This window comes from Cnephaeus nilssonii, assembly GCF_951640355.1.
Source record: "Cnephaeus nilssonii genome assembly, chromosome: 22".
Lineage (NCBI taxonomy): Eukaryota > Metazoa > Chordata > Mammalia > Chiroptera > Vespertilionidae > Cnephaeus > Cnephaeus nilssonii.
The window spans coordinates 14,683,179-14,707,042 of record NC_137093.1 but is presented as its reverse complement, the minus strand read 5'-3'; the positions used below and the strand labels follow the sequence as shown (position 1 = coordinate 14,707,042).

Sequence of the window (23,864 nt, the reverse complement as noted above, 5' to 3'; positions counted from 1 at the left end):
AGAGTGCCTAGCACATACTGGATGCTCAATAAACTTTTGATGAAATGGAATGACAACTTTCTTCCACTTAAGCAAGGAGAACAAAACAAACGTAAAAACATCAGTCATTTCCCTTTTTTCTTCTCGTCTTCCTTCACCATCCTTCATCCTCTTTTTTTTTTAATTTCTTTATTGATTAAGGTGTTACATATGTGTCCTTATTCCCCCATTACGCCCCGCCCCATTCCCTCCCCACTCATGCCCTCACCCCCCTGTTGTCTGTGTCTATTGGTTAGGCTTATATGCATGCATACAAGTCCTTTGGTTGATCTCTCTCCCTTACCCCCACCCTCCCCTACCTTCCCTCTAAGGTTTGATGGTCTGATCAATGTTTCTCTGTCTCTGGATCTGTTTTTGTTCATCAGTTTATGTTGTTCGTTATATTCCACAAATGAGTGAGATCATGTGATATTTATCTTTCTCTGACTGACTTATTTCACTTAGCCTTCATCCTCTTTGAAAACCCCAAATTGTCCATTCCAAAATCATTCACCCACATTCATTCATTCAGGTATTCTTTCATTGATTCATAAACATTTGTTACTCCACCATGGTCCAGGCCCTGTGATGGACACTGAGGAAACAGCATTGTTAGGGTTGCCGAAGGAGGAACGCACAAGGCCAAAGTGGTAAGGGATTATAAATTTATTAGGTCATCTGGATACCAGATGGGCTGAGCCCTCAAATGCACCAGCACCCAGGGGCAGGGAGTCAGAGATTTTAAAGGACTCTAGGAGGGCTTTTTCTGGGCGGAGAATTCTCTGGGCAGGTCGGGATTCTGGGAAAGTCCGGAGAGATAATGGTCTTAGCAAATGTAATGTGGTCTAAGGGAAAGGAAATAAATGTCCCTTGTGAAGTGGCCTAAAGGTCAATTCCCAGGGGAGGGGTGTCGACTCAATTAGTTGATCAAACCTAACAAGCATAACTATGCCATGACTTCTACCCAGAATTCTCAGGGAGGAAGACAGATGGGTAAACAGATTATTACAATACAGTATGGAAGATGCAAAGATAGAGGCAGATACAGGGTGCTCTGAGAGCATATAGGAGTGTTCTCTAACCCAGATTAAAGTATCTTGGAGGAGAATAGGCCTGAATTTAGTGTTAGAAAGATTAGTTAATCAGGTGGAGGAGAAGGAAAAAAGGATGAAAGAACACATATTTGAGGCATGTATGAAATCTTGGCAATGTAACATGAGTCCAGATTACTTAGTCCCCATAAAATGTGGATTGCTCAGGAATACATATTTACATAGCCCTGTAATGGAAACAACTTGGACAAGTGACGAGGTGGGGGAGCTGAGCCTGGGACGCCTGTATTAAGTTGGTGTCCTGGGAAGGACCCCCAGCTGGTCATATCCCAGGCTTCGAAAAGAAAAATTTAGCCCTGGCCGGTGTTGCGCAGTAGGTTGGGCGTCATCCTGGTTGGGGGCTCAATACCTGGTGGGGGGACATGCAAGGCAGCCAATCTATGTTTCTCTCTCACATCGATGTTTCTGTCCCTCTCCCTTCCTCTCTTTCTAAAAATCAATTTTAAAATATTTTTTAAAAACACATAAAATAAAATTGCAAATCCTCTCTAGAGAAAAGCACCTCCTAAAATTTTCAGAGATTAAGACCAACCAAAGATGAATTACAATGAAAGGTCATAAACACAGGTGGAAACAAACCACCATGAAGGAGAGTCTGCAGATTAAAAAGCAATAGATTTAGACTCCCAAAGGTTTCTGATATTGAAGCTATCAGATATAAAATAATTATGGGATATAAAATAATTATATTCAATAAATAAAAGGCAAAATTTAATAAGCAGCAAGAGACTAGCAAAAATGAACAAATTTGACCCTGACTGGTTTGGCTCAGTGGCTAGAGTGTCAGCCTGTGGACTCAAGGGTCCCAGGTTCGATTCCAGTCAAGGGCATGTACGTTGGTTGCGGGCACATCCCCAGTAGGGAGTGTGCAGGAGGCAGCTGATCGATGTTTCTCTCTCATCGATGTTTCTAACTCTCTCTCCCTCTCCTTTCCTCTCTGTAAAAAATCAATAACTGTTAACCTAGAACAGTGGTCGGCAAACTGCGGCTCTCGAGCCACAGTTTGCCACTCTGTTGACTAATGAGTTTGCCGACCACTGACCTAGAATAGTTAGCAAAGCAAACTTCCATACATGAGGGCAAAAGAAGGATATTATCAGACAAACAAAAACTTCAGTTTACCATCAACACTAAAAAAAAAACAAAAAAAAACGCCTAAAATATTTTAGGAAGAGGGGAAAATTATTCCAAAAGAAATGATTAAGGTACAAGAAAGAATGGTAAGCAAAGAGATGAGTAGAAAGAGAAAGGCGAATCTCAACAGTCCTTTATAAAATGATAATAATATCTAATCTGGGGTTCCCAAAGTTTGGACCAATAAAATACAAGGAAATAATAGCAGGTAAATTGAAAAGGAAGTATCAGAATGAGATTACTCCAGGGTCCTTGAATTCTTTGGGAAGAAAAATGTGGTCAAGATAGTAACTTTAGAGGCTGCACTACAGCAGCTGAAGGGCAGAGGAGGTGGTGTAGCCGGTCTTTTTTTTTTTTTTAATTGATTTTTTACAGAGAGGAAGGGAGAGAGGGATAGAGAGTTAGAAACATCGATGAGAGAGAAACATCGATCAGCTGCCTCCTGCACACCCCCTACTGGGGATGTGCCCGCAACCAAGGTACATGCCCTTGACCGGAATCGAACCTGGGACCCTTCAGTCCGCTGGCCGATGCTCTATCCACTGAGCCAAACCGGTTTCGGCAGTGTGTAGCCGGTCTTGTCCTCTCTGTGAGGTCACAGCTGGTGCCGATGTTCGGCGTTCAGGAAGGTATTCATTTAGTGAAACCACAGCAGTGGCGCACGCTGCCAGTCACAGACCAAGTTTCCCGCCGCGCTGGAGAACCAGATTAAAATGCCCACACTACCCAAAGAAACCTATAGATTCAATGAAATCACTATCAGAATACCAATGTCATTTTTCACAGAACCAGAACAAATAATCCTAAAATTTATATAGGACTACAAAAGACCCAAATAGCCACAGCAATTGAGAAAGAAGAATAAAGTCGAAGGTATCACACTAACTGATATCAAACTATACTACAAGGCTATAGTAATCAAAACAGCAGGGTACTGGCATAAAAACAGACACACAGATCAATGAAACAGAATAGAGAACCCAGAAATAAGCCCATGCCATGACAAAAGAGGCAAGAATATATAATGGGGTTAAAACAGTCTGTTCAATAAATGGTGTTGGGAAAACTGAACAGATATATGCAAAAAATGAAACAACCACTTTTTTATACCATATACACGAATAAACTCAAAATAGATTAAAGACTTAAACATAAGACCTGAAATCATAAAACTACTAGAAGAAAACATAGGCAGGAAACTCGGACACTTCTCTTAGCAATATTTTTTCTGATATAACTCCCTGGGCAAGGGAAACAAAAGACAAAATAAACAAATGGTACCGCATCAACAAAAACATTTTTTGCACAGCAAAGGAACCATCAACAAAACTAAAAGATAACTTACTGAGTGGAAGAAGATATTTGCCAATGATACATCTGAGAAGGGGTTTATATCCAAAACTTATGAAGAACTCAATTCAGCACCAGAAACAACAAAATTTTCCAATTTAAAAATGAGCAGAAAACCTGGTAGATATTTCTCCAAAGAGGACATACAGATGACCAACAGCCATATGAAAAGATGCTCAATGTCACCAACCATCAGAGAAATGCAAATTCAAACCACAGTGAGATATCACCTCACACATGTCAGAATGACTATCATCAATAAATCAATAAACAACAAGTGTTGGTGAGGATGTGGAAAAAGGGAACTCTTGGGCATTGTCAGTGGGATTGTAAATTGGCACAGCCCCTATGGAACACAGTATGAAGGTTCCTAAAAAACTTAAAAACAGAACTACCCGATGACCCAGCAATTCCACCTCTGGGTATTTCTCCAAAGAAATCTAACTCATTTTTACACTAATTCAAAAAGATATATGCATTCATTCAGATGTTCATTGCAGCAATATTTACAATAGCCAAGATATAAAAGTAACGTAAATGTTCATTAATAGACAATTGGATAAAGAAGATGTGGTACCTATATAGTATGAAATATTACTCAGCCATAAAAAAGAACAAAACCTTACCACTTGCAACAACATAGATGAACCTAAAAGGTATTACGCTAAGTGAAATGAGTCAGACAGAGAAAGACAAATACCAGGTGATTGCACTTGGATATGGAATCTAGAAAACTAAATAAATGAACAAACAAAACAGAAACAGACTCACAGATGCAGAGAACAAACTGATGGTTGCCAGATGAGAGGGGGCTGGGGGACTGGTTGAAAAGTGAAGGGGTTAGAAGTACAAATTGTTAGTTAAAAAACAGTCATGAGCTGTAAAGTATAGCACAGGGAATATAGCCAATAATGGAATAACTATGGATGGTGCCAGGTGGATACTAGACTTACCAGGGGGATCACTTTGTAAGTTATATCAATGTCTAACCACTAGGCTGTACACTTGAATCTAATAATATTGAATGCCAACTATCATTTTTTAAAATGTATAAAATAAACTGAGAAGTAATTGAAGAAAAAAAAAAAAGCCACCAAGAGTACCTAGAGGTGGTTGAGGCTGACTGAGGTTGGTCAGGGCGGAGATGTGCCGTTCCCAGAACACCCAAGGGATAATTAGTGCATAGCTAGTGTTCTCAAAGCACTTCCACGTCCCCTACCCATAAACCGCATACCGACATACCCTGACGAGGAAAGTGGGGCTCAGAGAGGTTATGTGACATTGCAGGTCTCTCTGCCAGTAGAACCAGGATCTCCATATAGTGTAACTGCCTTCAGTCCTACCTGAATCCTTACCTTTTACCCCATGAGCTTGGCCCAGCAGGCACCCCCGGCTGCATCTTCAGAGAACATGAAATAGGAATCCAGAGAAGCCAGGAACGAGAGGTGGACATTTTTCCTCTGGAGGGTCCTTTAGAAGGGCACTCAATCCCTGCCCTTTCTCTCCCCTCTTGCAGGCAACTATGAGACACTCACAAGCCTCAGCACTTTAAAACCAGAGGGCAAAGGAAGAATACTTTCTAAACTGGTCACTGGGTCTGCAGATCACCAGGGCAGGGAGCAGAACTTCCTTAAAACTGAAGGCAACTCCCATTGACATTATCCGTTTGACTCATGCAGCCAACTCTTCCTTCGTGTGTGGGAATGAGACAACCAGGACGCTGATGGGCCAGGTTGCCGGACGTGAGCACTGTGGTCTCTGGGAGCCATCTAGATCCACCTTACTGTTGGGAAATCCCCTTGGGCAATCACTCCATGGATCCCTGAGTGTCCCTGATGCTTGGACCAAGTAAGGGGAAGGACCTTAATGGCCTACAGGAGCAGCTCGGAGTAATTGACCCCTTCTATTCCCATCAGTTCTTAGCACTGGGCCCTCCGGAGTCTGGGAATAGAGAGGCTGGAATGGAATGGAATGGAATGGAATGGAATGGAATGGAATGGAATGGAATGGAACGGAACGGAACGGAATGGAGGTGATCTCCAGGGATCAGGCGATCTCCAGGGATGAGGCACATGACTGTGGGACGGGGGCCATTCCTCAGGCTGCCGTAGCCTCTGGGGCTCTGTTCCTGCCGCCCAGCACTGGCACCTCTCCGCACTGTGCCGCCTGTCCATTCTCACTCAGCTGAGGACAGGGCTAGTCATGAATCCGAATTCCTTTGGGACTTGCCATCTTTCCCCCTGAGGAGGGTTTATATCATCTTTCTAGATTGCACACATTTGAGATAAAACCAGTTGGCATTCAATCCTTAGCAGAGAACTTAATCTCCCCAAGTCCAGTGTGCAAGTAGGAGAGGCTAACAGAGGAGTGCTGACAACAGCATTCTTTTTTTTTTTTTTTTGACAGCAGCATTCTTGGGGAGCCAGCCGTCAGGGGGCCAGACAGGCTTCAGGGCTCTGTCTCTGGGAAATCTCAGGTTGGCAGGGTGTGCAGTAAATTCATTTGTCTCCCCACATTTTTCTTGTGTCACCCTTGGATGGCTGCAGTGTCCACATGAATACCCCTTTATCCCTCTGGCTCCACAGGTCCTTGACCCTGTAAACTCTATGCCACTCGGCCTGGCACACATGCCGTGGACTTGACCACTGCCCTTAGCTCCTCCAGTTCTGAAATACCAAGCGCTCCTCTAGTCCCAGTTCCTACCCTCCCAGCTCTGTCACTCCATTACTTTCCTTCTGTCTATTCTTCACCCCTTGGAGGCGCTCAGGTTGTACAAACCACTCTGTTCTCTTGTTCTAATTGTCTCCATCAGTCAGAGAGGGAGGGAGAAGGAGAGATAGAAACATCAATGATGAGAGAGAATCAATCAGCTGCCTCCTACCCACCCCACACTGGGAATCGAGCCTGTGCCCCGACTGGGAATCAGACCGTGACCTCCCGGTTCATAGGTTGACGCTCCACCACTGAGCCATGCCAAGCACCAGCCGGGCCTTCACTCCTCTTGATAGGCTGTTAGGGCTGTGGCTGTGGCTGGTACTATGCCAGGATGGGAAGGAGAGGAAGCGAGGGAGTCAGCTGGGTTAGGGGCCTCACGGAGGAGCTGGCCAGGAACTATTGGAAACAAAGGCTGGACAGTCTTCCGTTGAGCCCCCAGAGCCCGGCCTTGGCTTTCCGGGAACAGCTCCAGGAAATGGCTGAGATTCCAGATTTGGAAGGAAGAAACCTGTAAACAGGAGGTGGGCTCTGAGAGGGGAATGCAGCCTCTCTCTAGGGAGGGGGGTGGGGAGCAGCAGGCTCAGAAGCTACAGGCCTGTCTGCAGCAGACACAGGTTTCAGGGCTGGAAAGACTCTTAAATATCAGACTCAAACCACCAGCCCGGGGCCTGAAGTATCCCAGCCGAGGATGCTTGAATAGTTTCCATGATGGGATATGCATAAAAATAACAGTATTGGTTAAACTAACTGAGCACTTATAATGCATTAGGTTACTGGACCAAGTGATTTATGTTTTATCTCATCTCATCTCATTCTTTCTCCATCCCCCAAGGTACGCACTATTATTATTATCCCCACTTACAGATGAGTGACTTGCAGGGGCTAAGGAACATGCCCACGGTCTCCCGGCTTATTTCATCTGTCTCTGAGCTGAATAGGAACACACGGTGGGCATCTCCAGCTTGTCCCAGGGCCTCTGAAGCCTTCCTGTCTTCTGTCCCACCCAGCCCCCTGCTCCATCAATCCTTGAGGAATGGATCGAGGAGTGACTGCTCCACTCGACTTAGTTTCCTCTGGATTTCCGGTCCACTCTAGCTAGGGTCACTTGAAAGCAAAGGAATAAGGATGGGGACTCAAGGGTTAAATACAGGCTTAGGGTTAAAGGGTCAAAGCTGTGGTTAGAGTTATGGTTAGTGTGAGGATTGCCTTTAAGAAATCCCAGACTAGCCCTAGCTGATTTGGCTCAGTGGACAGAGCGTCAGCCTGTGGACTAAAGGGTCCCGGGTTCGATTCCGGTCAAGGGCATGAACCTCGGTTGCAGGCTCAGTCCCCAGTAGGGGGCTTGCAGGAGGCAGCCGATCAATGATTCTCTCTCATCATTGGTGTTTCTATCTCTCTCTCCCTCTTTCTCCTCTCCGAAATCAATAAAAACATAATAAAATAAAATAAAATAAAATAAAATAAAATAAAATAAAATAAAATAAAATAAAATGAAATCCCAGACTAGATCACAAGGTAAACCTCAGGGCTGGGGTTGGAGCCAGGGAGTTTCTCTCCTCTGGGCTCCTCCCAGTTCTTCAAGGCACCGAGGGCCAGGCAGGAAGCATCGGTTTCCTCAAAGCTGCTTCCCTCTGGGGCAGTCTTGGCCACAAACAACCACCAACGGCCTGCCCGCCCCTCCCCTCCCCGTGAGCTCAGAGCCGCAAGACAAAGTGCTCGGGACCCGGACAGAGACCTGGGAGCAGCAGCCATGGGCTCCGGAGGAGCGGGTCTCCCCGGGGTCTGGTGGCCCCTGCCCCTCCTGCTTCTGTTCGGCAAGGGTGAGTGTGGCCGTCCCCTCTCCTAGCTCATGCTCCCTCGATCCAGGGCCTGGCCAGGGAAGAGGCCCTCTTGCTCCTTTGCAAGAGATGATGATGATGATGTTGATGATGATGATGATGATTGTGTGTGTGTGTGTGTGTGTGTGTGTGTGTGTGTGAGAGAGAGAGAGAGAGAGAGAGAGAGAGAGAGATTGAGAGTTCGAAAGGTCTCCTTCCTTTGAATTGATCTTCGGAGGAGAGAAGGCAATGAGGAATGCAGGGATCTGGGCGCCTGATGGTGGTCAGACTGGGCTCCATCCACCTCCCTTTCCCTTCCAGGAGGCACAGCTCCGGACTCCCCACCCCAGATCCTAGTCCACCCACAGGACCAGCTGCTCCAGGGCCCTGAGCCCGTCCGGATGAGCTGCCAAGCCTCAGGCCAGCCGCCTCCCACCATCCACTGGCTGCTCAATGGGCAGCCCCTGAGCATGGAGCCCCCAGACACACACCAACTCCTACCTGATGGAACCCTGCTGCTGCACTGGCCCTCCACCCAGGCGCCCGCCCGCAGCAACCAGGCCCTGTCCACAGACCTGGGCATCTACACGTGTGAGGCCAGAAACCGGCTGGGCACAGCGGTGAGCCGCGGCGCGCGGCTGTCTGCGGCTGGTGAGGCCTGGGAGGGGAGCCGGGGTGGGCACACCTGGGTGATATGCCTGTGCTGAGGGAGGTTTGAAGGGGGATCTGTGAGGATCAATGTGTGTGTGTTTTGGGGGGAGAGGGGGGACTCCAGTTAGGCTGGTGTGGCCTGGTTTTAGCTGAGGTTAGGGTATGTGAGGTTCAACCTGGGATTGGCGTCAGAGGGAGGTGTTTTTGTTTTTTTAACTTTTTAAAAAAATAATATATTTTATTGATTTTTTTACAGAGAGGAAGGGGGAGGGATAGAGAGTTAGAAACATCGATGAGAGAGAAACATCAATCAGCTGCCTCCTGCACACCCCCTACTGGGTATGTGCCCGCAACTAAGGTACATGCCCTTGACCGGAATCGAACCTGGGACCCTTGAGTCCACAGGCCAACGCTCTATCCACTGAGCCAAACCGGCCAGGGCTAGAGGGAGGTTTGAAGGGATATCAGAGAGGGAACCGGGAGGAGAGAGCTGAGTTGGGGGTGAACCTACATGGAACGCTTAGGAGGTGGGCCTCTGAAGAGTGGTCTCACAGTCGTGAAAAAATAGAATGGGGCACAGGTGTGGCAGGAGACACCAAGGGGGGGCCTTTGGGGAGGGGAGGACCGGGCACTGCTCCCCCCAGAGCCTCCTTCCTCCCCACAGTCCTTCAGGAGGATTTCCGGGTCCAGCCCCAGGACACCGTGGCCACGGTGGGCGAGCAGGTGATCCTGGAGTGCTGGCCGCCCTGGGGCCACCCGGAGCCCACGGTCTTGTGGTGGAAGGATGAGAAACCCCTGGCCCTCCAGCCGGGGCGGCACAGGGTGAGCATCGCTCCCTTCCCCATACCTCCTCCTGTCCCGGCCCTACAGGGGACTGACCCGCCTTCTGAGTGCCCCCCCCCCCCATCAGAATTTGAGGAGAGGAAGGCAGCACGGCCTTCAGCTTCCCTCCCCTGTCAGAGCCCCGCCCCTCACGGGAGACCGCGCCTGTGCCTGTCCTGACAGGTGTCCAGTGGCTCCTTGCGGATGCTAAGAGCAGAGAAGAGTGACTCAGGGACTTATATGTGTGTGGCCACCAACGACGCAGGACAGCGGAAGAGCCGGGCAGCCAGGGTGTCAGTCCAGGGTAAGGGAGGGAGCTAACATCAGGGCCAATGTGGACAGGGGGGTCGGGGGGGGGGGGGGAGTTCCGGTTAGGCTGGTGTGGTCTGGTTTGGGCTGAGGTTAGGGTATGTGAGGTTCCACCTGGGATTGGCATCGGATGGTGGACCCCATCTTAGGGGAGGTTTGCTTCCCCATCCTCCAGTGGAAATAGGGGCGCTCTAGTTCTGAGGAAGCTGGGAGTTTGGGGTTCTGGGCAGCTAAGGGATCCTGGCCCCCTCAGTTCCTTCACTCGGGCCTGTAGCCCCCATCCCAGCCCCGTTCTCCCCCAGAGCCTCTGGAGCTTCTGGCCGTGCGCATTCAGCTGGAAAACGTGACCCTGCTGAACCCGGGTCCCTCCGAGGGCACCACGCCTGGGCCCGCCGTGTGGCTCAGCTGGAAGGTGAGGCCTGGCGCCCAGGGCGGGAGCCAGTCCCGGGTCCAGACCGCACTGCGTCCCTGAACCCCCCGCCTTTCTCCGGACTCTCTCCCAGGTCAGCGGCCCTGCTGCCCCTGCCCAGTCCTACACGGCGCTGTTCCGGACCCAGCCGGTGCCAGGAGGCCAGGCAGCCCCGTGGGCAGAGGCCCTGCTGGCTGGCTCGCAGAGCGCGAAGCTCGGGGGCCTCCGCTGGGGCCAAGACTACGAGTTCAAAGTGAGACCGTCCTCCGGCCGGGCTCGGGGCCCTGACAGCAACGTGCTGCTCCTGAGGCTGCCTGAGCAAGGTCAGGGGCCGCTGCCCACAACCAACAATAGACCTCTGGTCCCACTCCAGTCTGGGGTGGTGGTGGGTCCTGCTCCTGGATCCCTCTGTCCTGGTCAGGCAAGCAGAATGCTTATTCAGTGGCCTCTGCCCCTGTGTCCCCATCCCAGCCCTTCTCCCTAGAGCTCCCTCATTCCTTATTTCCTCTCTCCCTCCCCCCAGTGCCCAGCGCCCCTCCCCAGGAGGTGACCCTAAAATTGGGCAATGGCAGCATCCTTGTGAACTGGGTCCCACCACCTGCCAAAAACCACAATGGCATCATCCGTGGCTACCAGGTACCCCCACAAGCTGACACACCCCTTCCTAGTGGTGCCGAGGCCTCCCTCTCCCCTGGCATCCTGCGTGTCCTTGCTCTGGGCACTGAGAAGCGAACACGTGCAGAGAAGCGAGGAGCACGCACTATTGATAAGCGAGCATCTGCCAGCCCCTGCCAAGCAGTTAGCTCCCTGGTCTCATTGCATCCCCCGGTCCACCTGGTTCTTATCCCCAATTTACAGACGCGGAAAGTGAGGCTGGATGTAGGGCCCAGGACGGGATCAGAAGTGTGGGTGGTTGTGAGGGGAGTGTGCCCTGGTCAACCCCAGGGCAGGGTGACCGCAGGCTCAGAGTCTGACTGCAGATGAAGGGCCCCACAGCTGGGACGGTGCCTGGGGGCCACTGCTCACCCTGCATGTCCTTAGGTGTGGGGCCTGAGCAACACCTCATGGCCCCCAACCAACTGGACAGTGGCCGGCGAGCAGACCCAGCTGGAGATTGCCACCCAAACGCCAGGTTCCTACTGCGTGCAGGTGGCTGCCGTCACCGGCGCTGGGGCTGGGGAGCCCAGCAGCCCCGCCTGCCTCATTTTGGGTGAGGAAATCTCCACTGGTCCCACCCACATCCTTCAGCCCCAATGCCCACCTTCCTCTCACTGTTCCCACTTCCCAGTTCCAGCTCTTCCCCCTTCTCTGTCCGACCCTCATTGCTCCCCCTGCCCCCTACCCCTGAGCTCCAAATCCTCTACAGAGCAGACCATGGATCGAGCCACCCGAGAACCCAAAGACCCCGGTCCGTGGATCCTGGAGCAGCTGAGAGCAACGTTGAAGCGTCCAGAGGTCATTGCCACCGGGGGTGTCCTGCTCTGGCTGCTGCTGCTGGGCACCACTGTGTGTATCCACCGTCGGCGCCGCGCTGGGGTGCACCTGGGCCCAGGTGAGAGAGGGAAGTGAACTCCAGGGGGATCAGGACTCTCTGGGTCCAGTAAGAACACTATAGGGGACCGCTAGCTGGCTTGGCTCAGTGGATAGAGTGTCGGCCTGTGGAATGAAGGGTTCCGGGTTCAATTCTGGTCAAGGGCACATGCTTGATCCCCAGTAGGGGGCATGCAGGAGGCAGCCGATCAATGATTCTTTCTCATCATCAATGTTTCTGACTCTCTCCCTCTCCTTTCCTCCCTGAAATCATACTAGTAGCCCATTGCAGGAAGATTCCTGCTGCACTCTCCGCCGGCCCCGCCTGCTTGCCTCCCTTCTCCCTGCCCCGCCTGCTTGCTTCTCCGAAGCTTTGCTCCCTTATGCAGCACTTGGCTTCTTTCTATGCTGTCTTGGTATGCAAATTAACCACCATCTTGGTTGGGTTAATTTGCATACTCACCCTGATAGGCTGGGTGTAGCAAAGGTGTGGTTAATTTGCATATTACTCTTTTATTAGGTAGGGTAGGATTTTTAAAAAAGAACACTATGTGGGTTAGATCTCTAGCCTGATGCTGGGGACTCTAGATTGAGCCTTCTTCCCGCACTCTCCCAGGTCTGTACAGGTATACCAGTGAGGACGCCATCCTAAAACACAGGTGAGACACGAGAGGGGCGTGGCCTGAGGTGAGGGAGGGGCAGGGGGACCAAGAAGCTGGAACAGAGAATTGGATGGAGTCTCCCTTACTCCAGGCAGTTTGGAATCCTGGTATCTGTGTCTCTCCTCAACTCCAAGTGAGAATTGTTTTCTCTTTCAATAATGTTACTATCAGACCACTTGACAGAGAGTAAACGGAATCATAGACTTCAGCGGCTTTGCCCAAGGCAACACAGCTGGCCTTCTGAACTCCTAATCCAGTGCTCTCGTCACCAACCTCTCACTAATAATACTGACTACACTTCCCTGCTGAGTCATTCTCCTGGCTGGAGAATAATTGGCATGGGAGGAGCAGCCCAATTCCTAATTTTCTCTATGCACCCAGTGTTCACCTAGCACCGTGGTCGGCAAACTGCGGCTCGCGAGCCACGTGCGGCTCTTTGGCCCCTTGAGTGTGTGGCTCTTCCACAAAATACCATGGCCTGGGCGAGTCTATTTTGAAGAAGTGGCGTTAGAAGAAGTTTAAGTTTAAAAAATTTGGCTCTCCAAAGAAATTTCAATCGTTGTACTGTTGATATTTGGCTCTGTTGACGAATGAGTTTGCCGACCACTGACCTAGCAGTACCTTTGCTTTCCGTACATCACTCAACCTATGGAGCCATCTTTCCTTCACGGCAATCCACCCACAGTTCCAGTAGAGGGCGCTCTGCCCCTACACCATAGGGCGGTTGCAGGTACCTCTGCTTCAAGTCTGTCTGGCTGCCAGAGCCAAGTCTGCGGTTATGAGACAAGATACTAAGAAAGCAAACATACTTTTTAATCCTGTTGGCCGAGTTTTACACTAAAATAACCATTTCATCTGCCCGCATTCTCCTGCTCTTTACCGCATTAGATTTCCTCTGGGAGGTTTCACAGCCCAGGTCTGCATCTTCCAACAGAACTTGATCGAGCACCTACTAGGTGCCAGATACATCCAGCCAGACCATTTTTCTGTCAGTGTCTGGGCTCAGGGCAAGGCTCCTGTGTTTTCTGTGCCCACTGGCCATTCTCTGTAGTTACCACCTGGGCTTTGTCTGCTCTGCCCTGAACTTTCTCCGTCCCCCTGGGACTTCACCCCCGTCCTTGAGGGAGATTCGTTCATTTCTCTAGAACAGTCTCCATCTGCCAGGAACTCAGTCTAGACCAGTGGTTCCCAACCTTTTTTTTGGCCATGCCCCACCTAAGCATCTCTAAAATCCTGATGCCCATTTCACCCCTCCGCCATGAATATACTTCTTATTATTAAAAAAGTGAACTCCTATTCACGTGGAGGAAGCCTAAAAGGCCATTAACAAGCTTTCAAAGAACATGGCATCCACGAAAGAGAAAAATAAAAGAACGAAATTACAGATGAAGTACTGAGGGAAGAAATCACTAAGAAATTGTTAATAATAATAATAATATGAAGTGATATAAAAAATAGCAAATAAAGTTTCAAAACATATACCGGTAATAGAGAACTGGAATGCATAAATATGTCACAATGTATATTTATAGACTGTATATGAGGCCCCTAGAACCATCAGAAATGCAAAAAATTCACTGTTAATAACTCTTTCTCAAATTGCCCCCCTTAAAAATTGCGCCCCGTGGGGTATGTGCCCCATGTTGGGAACCACTGGTCTAGACAGAGACATCCAAGTGAATGGAATCCAGAGTTGGAGGTGCAGACCCATGTACAAGGTACATGGAGGAGCCTGGGGTGGGGAAATCGGGGAGGAAGATTTCACATTTACCCTGACCGTGAGAAGGAGGAGGCCAAAGAGGGCAGCCGGAAATAGCCGCCATGTTCACAGGGAAGGGAAAGCCATTTGGTCTGCCTGGGGCATAGCGTGGGAGGTGGGTCTGGTTAGGGAGTTGGAAACCAGACTGAGGGCCCTGTCCGCCATGCCAGGCAGCTGGGCTCTCTCTTGGTCAATGGGAGCCACTGAAGCTTTCAGGCAGAGAAGTGCTTTGGTCTGGTCCCTGCTGTTGAAAGATGGCTCAGGCAGCCTGCCTGGCCCCCTGTTCAAAGGGAACCAGGCTCGAGGTAGCGAGGCCACATTCCCGTAGCAAGCTCTGCTCTGCCAGCGCATGACCTCATGTTTCCTGGTCCCAGCGCACAGCATCCGCCTTATATGGAAGGCCCGCTGAGACTCTTACAGATGAAGAACCGGGGCTTGGAGAGGCCCACAGACTTGCTCCCAGGGATGCACAGCTGGGCTGCGACCAAGGGGGATTTATATATATATTTTTTTGCCAACAGGGATTTTCAAACTGGGTTTGTCTGGCTCCAGATAGATATTCTTTTTATCTTAGCACACAGCTGTTTCTTTTTAATACCTCTTATCGCTGGGCAACCTGGACTTCCTCTGATAATCAGGATAAGAAAGGGCACTGAGTTGGAGATATCAGTGCAGAGATTTTTAAGGAGTCGGAAGGGCTTAAAAGTAGGTAGAATAAAGCCTATAGCACCATCTCCTCACCTCCTTCAGCTGCCCCGTGGTTCTCGCTTTACGCTGTTTCTCCTGCCCCTGTCCCTCCCCGCCCTCTCCCCCACCCCCAATGCTGCAGGATGGACCACAGTGACTCCCCCTGGCTGGCAGACACTTGGCGATCTACCTCTGGCTCTCGGGACCTGAGCAGCAGCAGCAGCCTTAGCAGCCGCCTGGGAGCGGACCCCCGGGACCCACTAGACCGCCGTCGCTCCTGTGAGCATGCCCAGAGGCGGCCAGGGCCTGGCAGTGGAACAGAGAGCCCAGGGCTGGAGGAGGGGGATGTGGGCAGGATGGTTCACCATCGTTCCTCCTGTTGTGTTTTATGGCAGTGATCTCCTGGGATCCCCGCAGCCCTGGCGTGCCCCTGCTTCCCGACACCCGCACTTTCTATGGCTCCCTCATCGCTGAGCTGCCTTCCAGCCCCCCAGCCCGGCCAAGCCCCCAGGCCCCAGCTCTCAGGCATCTCCGACCCCAGCTGGCCCGGCTCTCCAGCCCCTGGCCCAGTTCCGACAGCCTCTGCAGCCGCAGGGGGCTCCCTTCCCCTCGCTTCTCTGTGGCCCCCGCAGAGGCTTGGAAGGCCAAAAAGAAGCAAGGTAAGGACGGGATCGCAGTCCCAGCCTGGAGCAGGCGGGAGGAGGAGGGCCCAGGAGTGGGCATGTGGTGGGCATGTGGCCTGGGCCCTGGCAGACGGGTATGGATAGCACCCCACCCACAGCTTTGACTCGGCTGTCCTCCTGGGTCCCCATCACTGACGCACTCAGCACTCAGCGAGGGCTGTGCTGGCCTCAGCTTTTCTCTGCACGGGCTCTGGTTTCAGTCTGGCCGCACCAGGAGCGGCCCAGCTTCTGCCATCCGCTCAGCTCCACACGCTGATAAGCGCCAGGGCCCGAGACACCAGACACGGTCCTGGCCCCCTAAGGGCTCAAAGTCTAATGAAAGTGCCTGACCGGCACACCAGCCATTCCAGAACCTGGCAGGGTGTGCCCAGAATGCGCCCAGTGCTGGCACGAAGCCTCCGGTTCCCATGAACAAGTCCCCTGGTGCCCCACACAAGTCTGCCCGGGCCCGACTCTCAGCTTGCTCCTCAGAAGAGCAGGTCCTTTCTGCCCAATCTCTCCTGACTCCCAGCAACCTGCTTTGACTTTCCAGAGAGACATCATTATAGTCTCTGTTTCTTTCTTTCTTTTTTTAAAATGTATTTTTATTGATTTCAGAGAGGAAGGGAGAAGGAGAGAGAGATAGAAACATCAATGAGAGAGTATCATTGATCAGCTGCCTCCTGCACGCCCCCTACTGGGGATAGAGCCCTCAACCCGGGCATGTGCCCTTGACCAGGAATCAAACCGTGACCTCTGGTTCATAGGTCGATGCTCAACCACGGAGCCACACCAGCCAGGCTAGTTTCTGTTTCTTTAGCAACCACGATATTAGGTGCTTTACTTATATTTATTTTATTTAAGCCTCACAACATATTGACTTGGTATTAGTTCCTCTGATTTTACAGATAGGGAAAGAGGAGCAGACTTGGGTAACTCGTTCAAAATCCCACGTCAGCCCTAGCTGGCTTGGCTCAGTGGATGGATCGTCAGCCTTCGGACTGAAGGGTCCCAGGTTCGATTTGGGCCAAGGGCACATGCCTGGTTTGCGGGCTTGATCCCCAGTAGGGGGCGTGCAGGGGGCAGCCAATCAATGATTCTCTCTCATCATTGATGTTTCTATCTCTCTCTCCTCCCTTCCTCTCTGAAATCAATAAAGAAATATATCTTTTTAAAAATCCCACATCAATAAGGGGCAGAACTCAGAGCTGAAGTCAGAGTGGTCTGCTCCCAGGGCCACTTTGACTATCTCTGGGAGCGTCCTGGGGAAATCCTCTCCTCTCACTGACTCTTTTCTCCCATCTCCGAACATTGGCCAGCACCCTATCTGCTGGTTTCATGAGCCTTCTGTACTGATTAGTAAGACTTACGAATGCTCAACAGCCATTTTTTAAAAATATATTTTTTAATTGATTTCAGAGAGGAAGGGAGAGGGAGAGCTAGAAACATCAATGATGAGAGAGAGTCATTAATTGCCTGCTTCCTACATGCTCCCTACTGGGAATCAACGAATCGAACCCAGACCTCCTGGTTCATAAGTAGAGGCTCAACCACTGAGCACACCAGCTGGGCTCAACAGCCAATTTTTTTTAAAGTTTATAATTGAATTTTTATTAAGACAAATGTGGATTCAGAGTAATGAGGAGTTTGTCGAATATCTAAAATTTTATGACTCTAAATATTAATGAAGCTGGCATTTTTTTCCAGCTTCGCCTCAAAGCTATTGCATCAGAAAATCTCAGTGGTAATAAAATACCAACTAAGAAGAGGTTGCATGAATCTCATTTAAAAAAACCAGCTTTCCGCCCAGCCAGCGTGGTTCAGTGGTTGAGCATTGACCTGTGAATCAGGAGGTCACGGTTCAATTCCCGGTCAGGGCACGTGCCAGGATTACAAGTTCGATCCCCAGTGTGGGCCAAGTCCCCACCAGTCCTCAGCAGATCATGCTCTGACCTTGTCCAGAGCCATGGCCTGGGCTGCACTGCTGTCACCGAGTCCACGACTGATGCGTCTTCACTTCCGAAAACTGGGGGGCTCTCTCAGTGCCCCTACTCCCCGTAACCTACTCCTCCTATTTGACCTTCTATCTTTCCTACTACTTGGCCTTCGTTGGGGTTTTCCTCCATGGTAGATATTATCACACTCTCCCGGGTCTCATCCATTATACCAGGTCCTTAGTTCCCCGTACTTTGCCAGATACACACACTGAATAGTCTCATTAGTTCAAACCAATATTTATTGCAATTCGGGGCTGGCCAGTGAGATTGGGCCTGACCTTGATCACATTTTTATTGCCTAGTTTATTATTCAAATAACATCGAAACTAAACCCCAAGTATTTCTGAGCAAGGGGGGGAGGGGGCTTATTGTTACCAGGGTCCTTTAGAGGAAATGAAAAGGGCTGGGACAAATTTGGCCTTTTCCAGAATTGGCCTTTCCCCGCCCTTTCCATGCAACCAACCAGCCAGCCAACAGGTGTCCCCACTTCTGAGCTTAGTTACGAAGCCAGGTACTAGGTCATACAACGAAAGGAAATGTACGAAAACCAAATCAGCCAAAGTACAAAAGCAAACCGCAATAGAGGAAGCCCAGCCATTGTGTGGGCTTTTAGCCCAGTGGCTCAGAACAACTGGCCACTGTCCATGGATTCCCAGGGCCCAGATGGGGTCTTAGTCTCGTCCCTGCTCTGAACTGGCCGTGGTGGCCCCCAAGGCTTTAGGATGAGACCAACCAGACAGCTCTGCCTCCAGGGTCCTGCCTGGCCTTTGGTCTGGGCTTCTGATCACGGGACACTCATCTGAAGGCTGTTTCTTTCCTCCTTTGCCCTGGTTCCCGGTCTGGGGAAAACCTATTACTTTCTATTTCTATTACCCAGTTCCTCTCTGGTTTAAACTCAGGTCACCTGGGTTTGGGCCTGACCAGAAAGCATTGTACGTGGCTGTGTCAGTTCTTTCAGTGACCTCGGCTTCCCTGTTGTCAGAGTTCACTCAGCCTTGTCTCTAGGTGTGGTTTGCCTTAAGTGGGAATCACGTCTGTACGAGTTGACACCTGCATCTCTAATCGCATCCTCCAGTCACTCTTTTAGCCAACAAATATTGACTATCTATGGGCAGGGCATTGCCTGTCTGGGTGAGACCAACACATCTTCCTACTCTAAAGTGCCTCTTCCTTCACACCTGGCCTGGTCTAGGGTTACTTGTTTTTGTCTTACCCATTCATGACAGTCTAACCCAGTGGTCGGCAAACTGCGGCTCGCGAGCCACATGCGGCTCTTTGGCTCCTTGAGTGTGGCTCTTCCACAAAATACCACGGCCTGGGCGAGTCTCTTTTGAAGAAGTGGCGTTAGAAGAAGTTTACGTTTAAAAAATTTGGCTCTCCAAAGAAATTTCCATCGTTGTCCTGTTGACATTTGGCTCTGTTGACTAATGAGTTTGCCGACCACTGGTCTAACCCATGTCCCCAGGTGAGAGACACTCAGGTTGCTCAGGGCAGGGCTGGCCAGAACCACGGGAGATTTTCATAATGTGAAGAATGGGAATGAGTAGATTCTCTCCAAGAGAAGAAGGAGCGCATGCCTTCACAGAGTCAAAACTACTGAGAAGAGTAACCGTGGGAGGGAGGTTACAGAGATCAGGACGATGGCACTGTATCCCGGAAAGGGGGGAAAGCTATTAGGTGCCAGGAACTCTCCGATCTGTTTTTATTTCATTGGAAAAACCCTCATTTGCCGTGGGTGTTTACAAACGAAACAGGCTCAGAGAGGTTCGTGGCTTTACCTGAGGGCACACAGCTATTGCATGGCTCAGCTGGGCTACGAGGGCCCCTTTTTTTCCTCCACGCCTAGGGCTCCTTCCACCCTCTCACAGCTGCCTGGCTGAAGGTGGGAAGGGGAGGAGAAGATGGAGGGCGGTTCTTCCCTCTTTTCTCTTTGTTCAGGGGCCTTAAAGCGTAACTGAATGACAAGGCCGAAGCTGGGGCCCTAAGGTTGGGGTCTGACAGGCCCACCCTGGCTTGTTCCTCAACTGCCACCTCTTCCTTTGCAGAGCTGCACCAGGCCAACAGCTCCCCGCTGCTCCGGGGCGGCCACCCTATGGAGCTCTGGGCCTGGGAGGCAGGAAATAAAGGCTCCAAGAACCTTTCCCAAAGCCCAGGTGAGAGGAAGTGAGGCGGTGAGGTGGGGTGCAGGGGCCCACCAGCCCCTACAGCTGGCTTCAGCTGTCCTTGAGGAAGGTGATGGGTGGGGTGTAGGGGCAGGAAGCTGAGGGGAGGGCTGGGCAGGGGGCAGGCTGGGGTGTGGGGCTGATGGGGGTTCCGCTATTCTCATGCCCAGGCTATTGTTCCCCAGGACCTGTGCCCCGAGCTCTGGTTGCCTGGCGGGCCCTGGGACCGCAGATCCTCAGCTCCTCCAACGAGCTGACTTGCCCTCTCCCGCCAGCACCCCTCTCTTCTCATGAACCCCCCACTCAGAATCAACAGACCCAGTAAGAGGGCATGGGGTCAAAAAGAGGGGGGTGGAGGGTGGGATGGGGTGAGGGAGGTGTGGATGGGGGTTGGAAGGACCCCACTAACCATCCTGCCATCTGTCTTACCCAATCAGGCACGTGGCAGAGCCCCGAGCTCCCTCCCCCCACCCCCTGTCAGCAGCCCCCACCCCCACCTGCAGGCCCTCTAGTACCGCCAGCCACTCCAGCCACCAGGCCTCCTCCCTGTCCGGTCCCAGCCCAACCTCCAGTCGCCTGTCCAGCTCTTCGCTGTCATCCCTGGGGGAGGATCAGGACAGTGTGCTGACTCCTGAGGAGGTGGCCCTGTGCCTGGAGCTCAGTGAGGGTGAGGAGACGCCCAGGTGAGTAGACTCGTGTTACAGTACGCTTGACCCTGCCTCGTTCCACTCTTCCCGAAAGAATGTTCCCGCCTTACCGCACCTCAACGATCCTACTGTCTCTCATGTTGCCTCTTCCTAGGAACAGCGTCTCTCCTATGCCAAGGGCTCCTTCACCCCCCAGCACCTACGGGTACATCAGCGTCCCCACAGCTTCAGAGCTGGCAGACATGGGCAGAGCTACCGGAGGGGTAGGGTCCGAGGTGGGGAGTTTGCTGTGCCCACCTCGGCCCTGCCTCACCCCCACCCCCAGTGAGGGCTCCCTGGCCAATGGCTGGGGCTCAGCCTCCGAGGACAACGCCCCCAGTGCCAGAGCCAGCCTCGTCAGCTCCTCCGACGGGTCCTTCCTCGCCGACGCCCACTTCACACGGGCCCTGGCAGTGGCGGTGGACAGCCTTGGCTTTGGTCTGGAGCCCAGGGAGGCAGACTGTGTCTTCACAGGTACATCAGCTCACCCTCACCCCTTGGAGTGGGCACGGCCCCTGTAAGACCCCCTTCTTCCCAACCAAGAGGCCAAGTTCCTAATCATGGTCTTCGTCATTGTCCTTAGAACGGCCCGTTTTCATTAAATGATAACTACCTCCCCCCAGGCCCTAGGATAAGCACTTTACATACATTCAATGAGACCTCTAGGAGGAATGTTCTTTATTCTTTTCCAAATGAGGAAACTGTAAGTCAATCAGGTTTATTAACTTGCCCAAGGTCACCCATGAGGACAGGGACAGATTGTTCAGGTCTGAAGCCTGCAGGCAGCCAAGTGCGACCCACTCCCCTACCTGCAGGGCACCCTCTCCCCCACCCTCACCGCCCGCCCAGACAGGGGTCTCCAGGAAGCGTGGCTCCAGCCCCTGTGGTTCACTCTAGCCCAGTGTTCAGATTCCCCCTCACTGTGGGACGTTCTGTCTCCTCTTACCCCTGCCGTGCTCCCACGCCCTTTCTCCTTGCTGTGTCTGTAGTTGTGGGGAGGAGCAACTGGGCTCACCCTTCACGCGTCTAGTGGAGTGGGACCATGATCTCCATGTCAACAGAGGTAGTCAGGGCTCCCCTTAGCTGTCCCCTGCCTCATCGGCTCTATCAGATCCCCTGTTCCCACCTTGTGAACCCTAACTCTGCCCTCTGCCCCAAGAAAAACAACCAGGCTTGTGGTGCACGAGAGAGCAAGGATTATCCAGGGCAGAAGTTCCCCTAATGGAGGGAGCAGAGGATGCTGGGAGAGGATGGGCAAAGGCCAGTTCGAAATATTCTCTCCGAAGAAACTAATGGTTCCTGTCCCTGGGGCCAGAGCCTCCGAGACCGATGGGCCAAGTCGGGGTTAGATTATACTTAGGGTTGGGTGTATGCTTTAAGTTGGCCCCAAGCTTTCTTCCCTAAACTGGTCCCCAGGGGTGAAGGCCAACCCTCCACAGATATCTCTACCCCCACACAGGTGCCTCGTCACCTCCCTCCCCCCGGGCTGACCGCTTCCTGACCCGCACCCTCTCCCTGCCCCTGTGGGAGTGGAGGTCAGACTGGCTGGAGGACCTGGAGAACAACCACATCCAGCGACTGGGCAGAGGGCTGCCGCCCTGGCCCCCCGACTCTTAGAACTCCCCCCCAGAGAACCCACCTCAGCTGTGCTGCACCCAAGGCTGGCAGTAAGTGTCCGTCTGCCTGGCTTGTGTGGTTCCGGGGTGGAGCCATGAGGGAGCCGGGGGTCTGCAAGCAAGGGGTAACTCCACTCTCCTCCAATCCTCCTATAGACTCGTCCTGAGGCATGTCCCCGAGACGCCCCCCACCACCCCTCCCCCCCTCCCCCAAGAAGAGACTTGGAACTCCCTCTCCTATCAGCCACGGGCCCTGAGGAGGGCTGGGCCCTGGACTGCAGATCTTGGTCGGTGCCTCTCTGCAGTTGGGTACACCTGGCCTCCAGGAGAGCTCGCCCTCCTTGGTCGTGAAAAGGAATGCAACAACCCACGATCAGAGCAAAGCAGACCCAGAGCCCCTGGAGCCCCCGGAGCCAAGAATGGGCTCCACCTGGCGCCCTGCTTGCCCTCTGCTCTGTCCAACTCCACAACCAAACTGAGTGGCTTAAGGAGCAGCCCACCGCCTGATCTCCCACCCACGAGGACCATGAGACATGGGGGAGCCAGGGGTCTTTCTGGGGGCCAGCGGCAGCTTGTGGGGGTGGGCCATGGAGGAAGGAGCTCCTCAAGCCTCCCCTCAGCCTCACTGGACTGTGTTCCATACAGGGGCTCAACCCCACCCCCCCAAACACGCACACACCTTGTAAAGGAGATACAGAGCAGAGCCCTGAGCCACGAGGCCCAACCCAGCACCAAGGCAAAGTCCCAGACGGACCAGGGAGGGAGCTCCAGGGCGGGAGGTGCGGAATGTGGGACAAAAACTGCTGTCCTCACGCTGCTGTCAAGTGAGCCCAAGGAATTAATACTATGACATGGCAATGCCCCGAGTTCCGTGAACTCTTTCCCCGGAGCATCGTTTCGGGGTGGGGGGGGGGGGTGAGGGCACCTGGAGATAGAGAAAGAATGGCCTGAACTAGAAAGGGAGGGAGCAGGCATTCGCTGACACTGGGCAATGTCACTCATCTCCGTCCAGGAACTAAGGGGAGAATTATGTTCATCCATCAAATTGGAAGCAGGACCTGGGCAAGGGAGGGCTGGGCCACGGTCAGGGTCTGCTGAGAAGACAACTCCTGCCTCCAGCCGCCCCAGCCCCTCCCCAGAGGCCAGTCCCAGGTGGTTTCTTAAAACAAAGTAGCTCATCCCACCAAAGGTAGAGCCACCTGTCATGATTGGCAGGTGCGCACCTTCCACCAAAACAACAGAGCAAACCAGTGGTGACGCGGGACTCCCAGGGCCTCCGCCCCAGACAGCGTGGGGAGCAGGTGAGGGCATCTCTCCCATGTGGCAGGAAGGGTCAGGGGCAGAATCCTCGGGCTGGGGGGATGAACCTGAGCAGGGCCACAGGAAGACACCTTCAGGGAGGGCCCCAAAAGGGGGTGATCATCCCCCAAAGCCCTGTGGCTGTATGGGAGGCCACTCTACTTTGGAGGCTGAGAAGGCGGGGCCCGGGGGCGGTGCTGCCCGGATGACCCTGACCTGGCCAGTCTGGGCTGGAGGGTGTGACCCAGGAGGAGGAAACCACGCTGCAGACAACCATCCTTCCTCTCCTACTGAGTTTCCTTTTCTGGAATCTGCTTCTCTTTTAGCTTCCTGGTAAAATTCCTTTAAAAAAATATTCCAATCGTGATTGCTAGCCCTAAGGGGAGAAAGGGACTGTACCCGCTTAGGACAAAGTGGCAGGAGCGGTCAGAGCCTGGGCATGCGGGCAGCGGCAATCCCGAGAGCCC

At 52.3% G+C, this 23,864-nt stretch overlaps 2 protein-coding genes across 4 annotated transcripts in view; one reads left to right on the top strand and one right to left on the bottom strand.

Annotated features, from left to right (window-relative positions):
• CCDC15 (coiled-coil domain containing 15) overlaps window positions 1-4,989 on the bottom strand; it is an 81,717-nt gene extending 76,728 nt beyond the window's left edge. The window contains exon 1 of the mRNA XM_079762681.1: window positions 4,970-4,989. The gene's annotated coding sequence lies outside the window, so the exon portion shown is untranslated. The remainder of the gene's footprint in view (window positions 1-4,969) is intronic.
• Window positions 4,990-7,964: 2,975 nt separating this feature from the next.
• ROBO4 (roundabout guidance receptor 4) lies at window positions 7,965-22,948 on the top strand. Of its 3 annotated transcripts, none has more exons than XM_079762772.1 (18): window positions 7,966-8,149; window positions 8,468-8,797; window positions 9,462-9,619; window positions 9,803-9,923; window positions 10,231-10,340; window positions 10,432-10,660; window positions 10,861-10,973; window positions 11,379-11,547; window positions 11,704-11,889; window positions 12,484-12,526; window positions 15,118-15,254; window positions 15,371-15,634; window positions 19,680-19,787; window positions 19,967-20,117; window positions 20,234-20,479; window positions 20,598-20,956; window positions 21,942-22,149; window positions 22,255-22,946. In XM_079762772.1, the coding sequence occupies exons 1-17, from the start codon at window positions 8,080-8,082 to the stop codon at window positions 22,097-22,099; spliced, it is 2,952 nt and encodes a 983-aa protein (XP_079618898.1). In that variant the 5' UTR covers window positions 7,966-8,079; the 3' UTR covers window positions 22,100-22,149; window positions 22,255-22,946. The 3 variants fall into 3 exon arrangements, with proteins under 3 accessions (XP_079618900.1, XP_079618898.1, XP_079618899.1); XM_079762773.1 differs by having other exon boundaries at window positions 7,967-8,149; window positions 19,982-20,117; XM_079762774.1 differs by lacking the exon at window positions 12,484-12,526 and having other exon boundaries at window positions 7,965-8,149; window positions 11,709-11,889; window positions 22,255-22,948.
• Window positions 22,949-23,864: the final 916 nt, after the last annotated feature.

What these genes read in the sequence shown, in the direction of transcription:
- ROBO4 (XM_079762772.1), top strand. Translation starts at nt 8,080, where the DNA reads ATGGGCTCCGGAGGAGCGGGTCTCCCCGGGGTCTGGTGGCCCCTGCCC. An exon ending in AGCCAGGGTGTCAGTCCAGG is followed by an intron (nt 9,924 to 10,230) that starts GTAAGGGAGGGA and finishes GTTCTCCCCCAG; the next exon opens with AGCCTCTGGAGCTTCTGGCC. An exon ending in ACTCAGAATCAACAGACCCA is followed by an intron (nt 20,118 to 20,233) that starts GTAAGAGGGCAT and finishes TTACCCAATCAG; the next exon opens with GCACGTGGCAGAGCCCCGAG.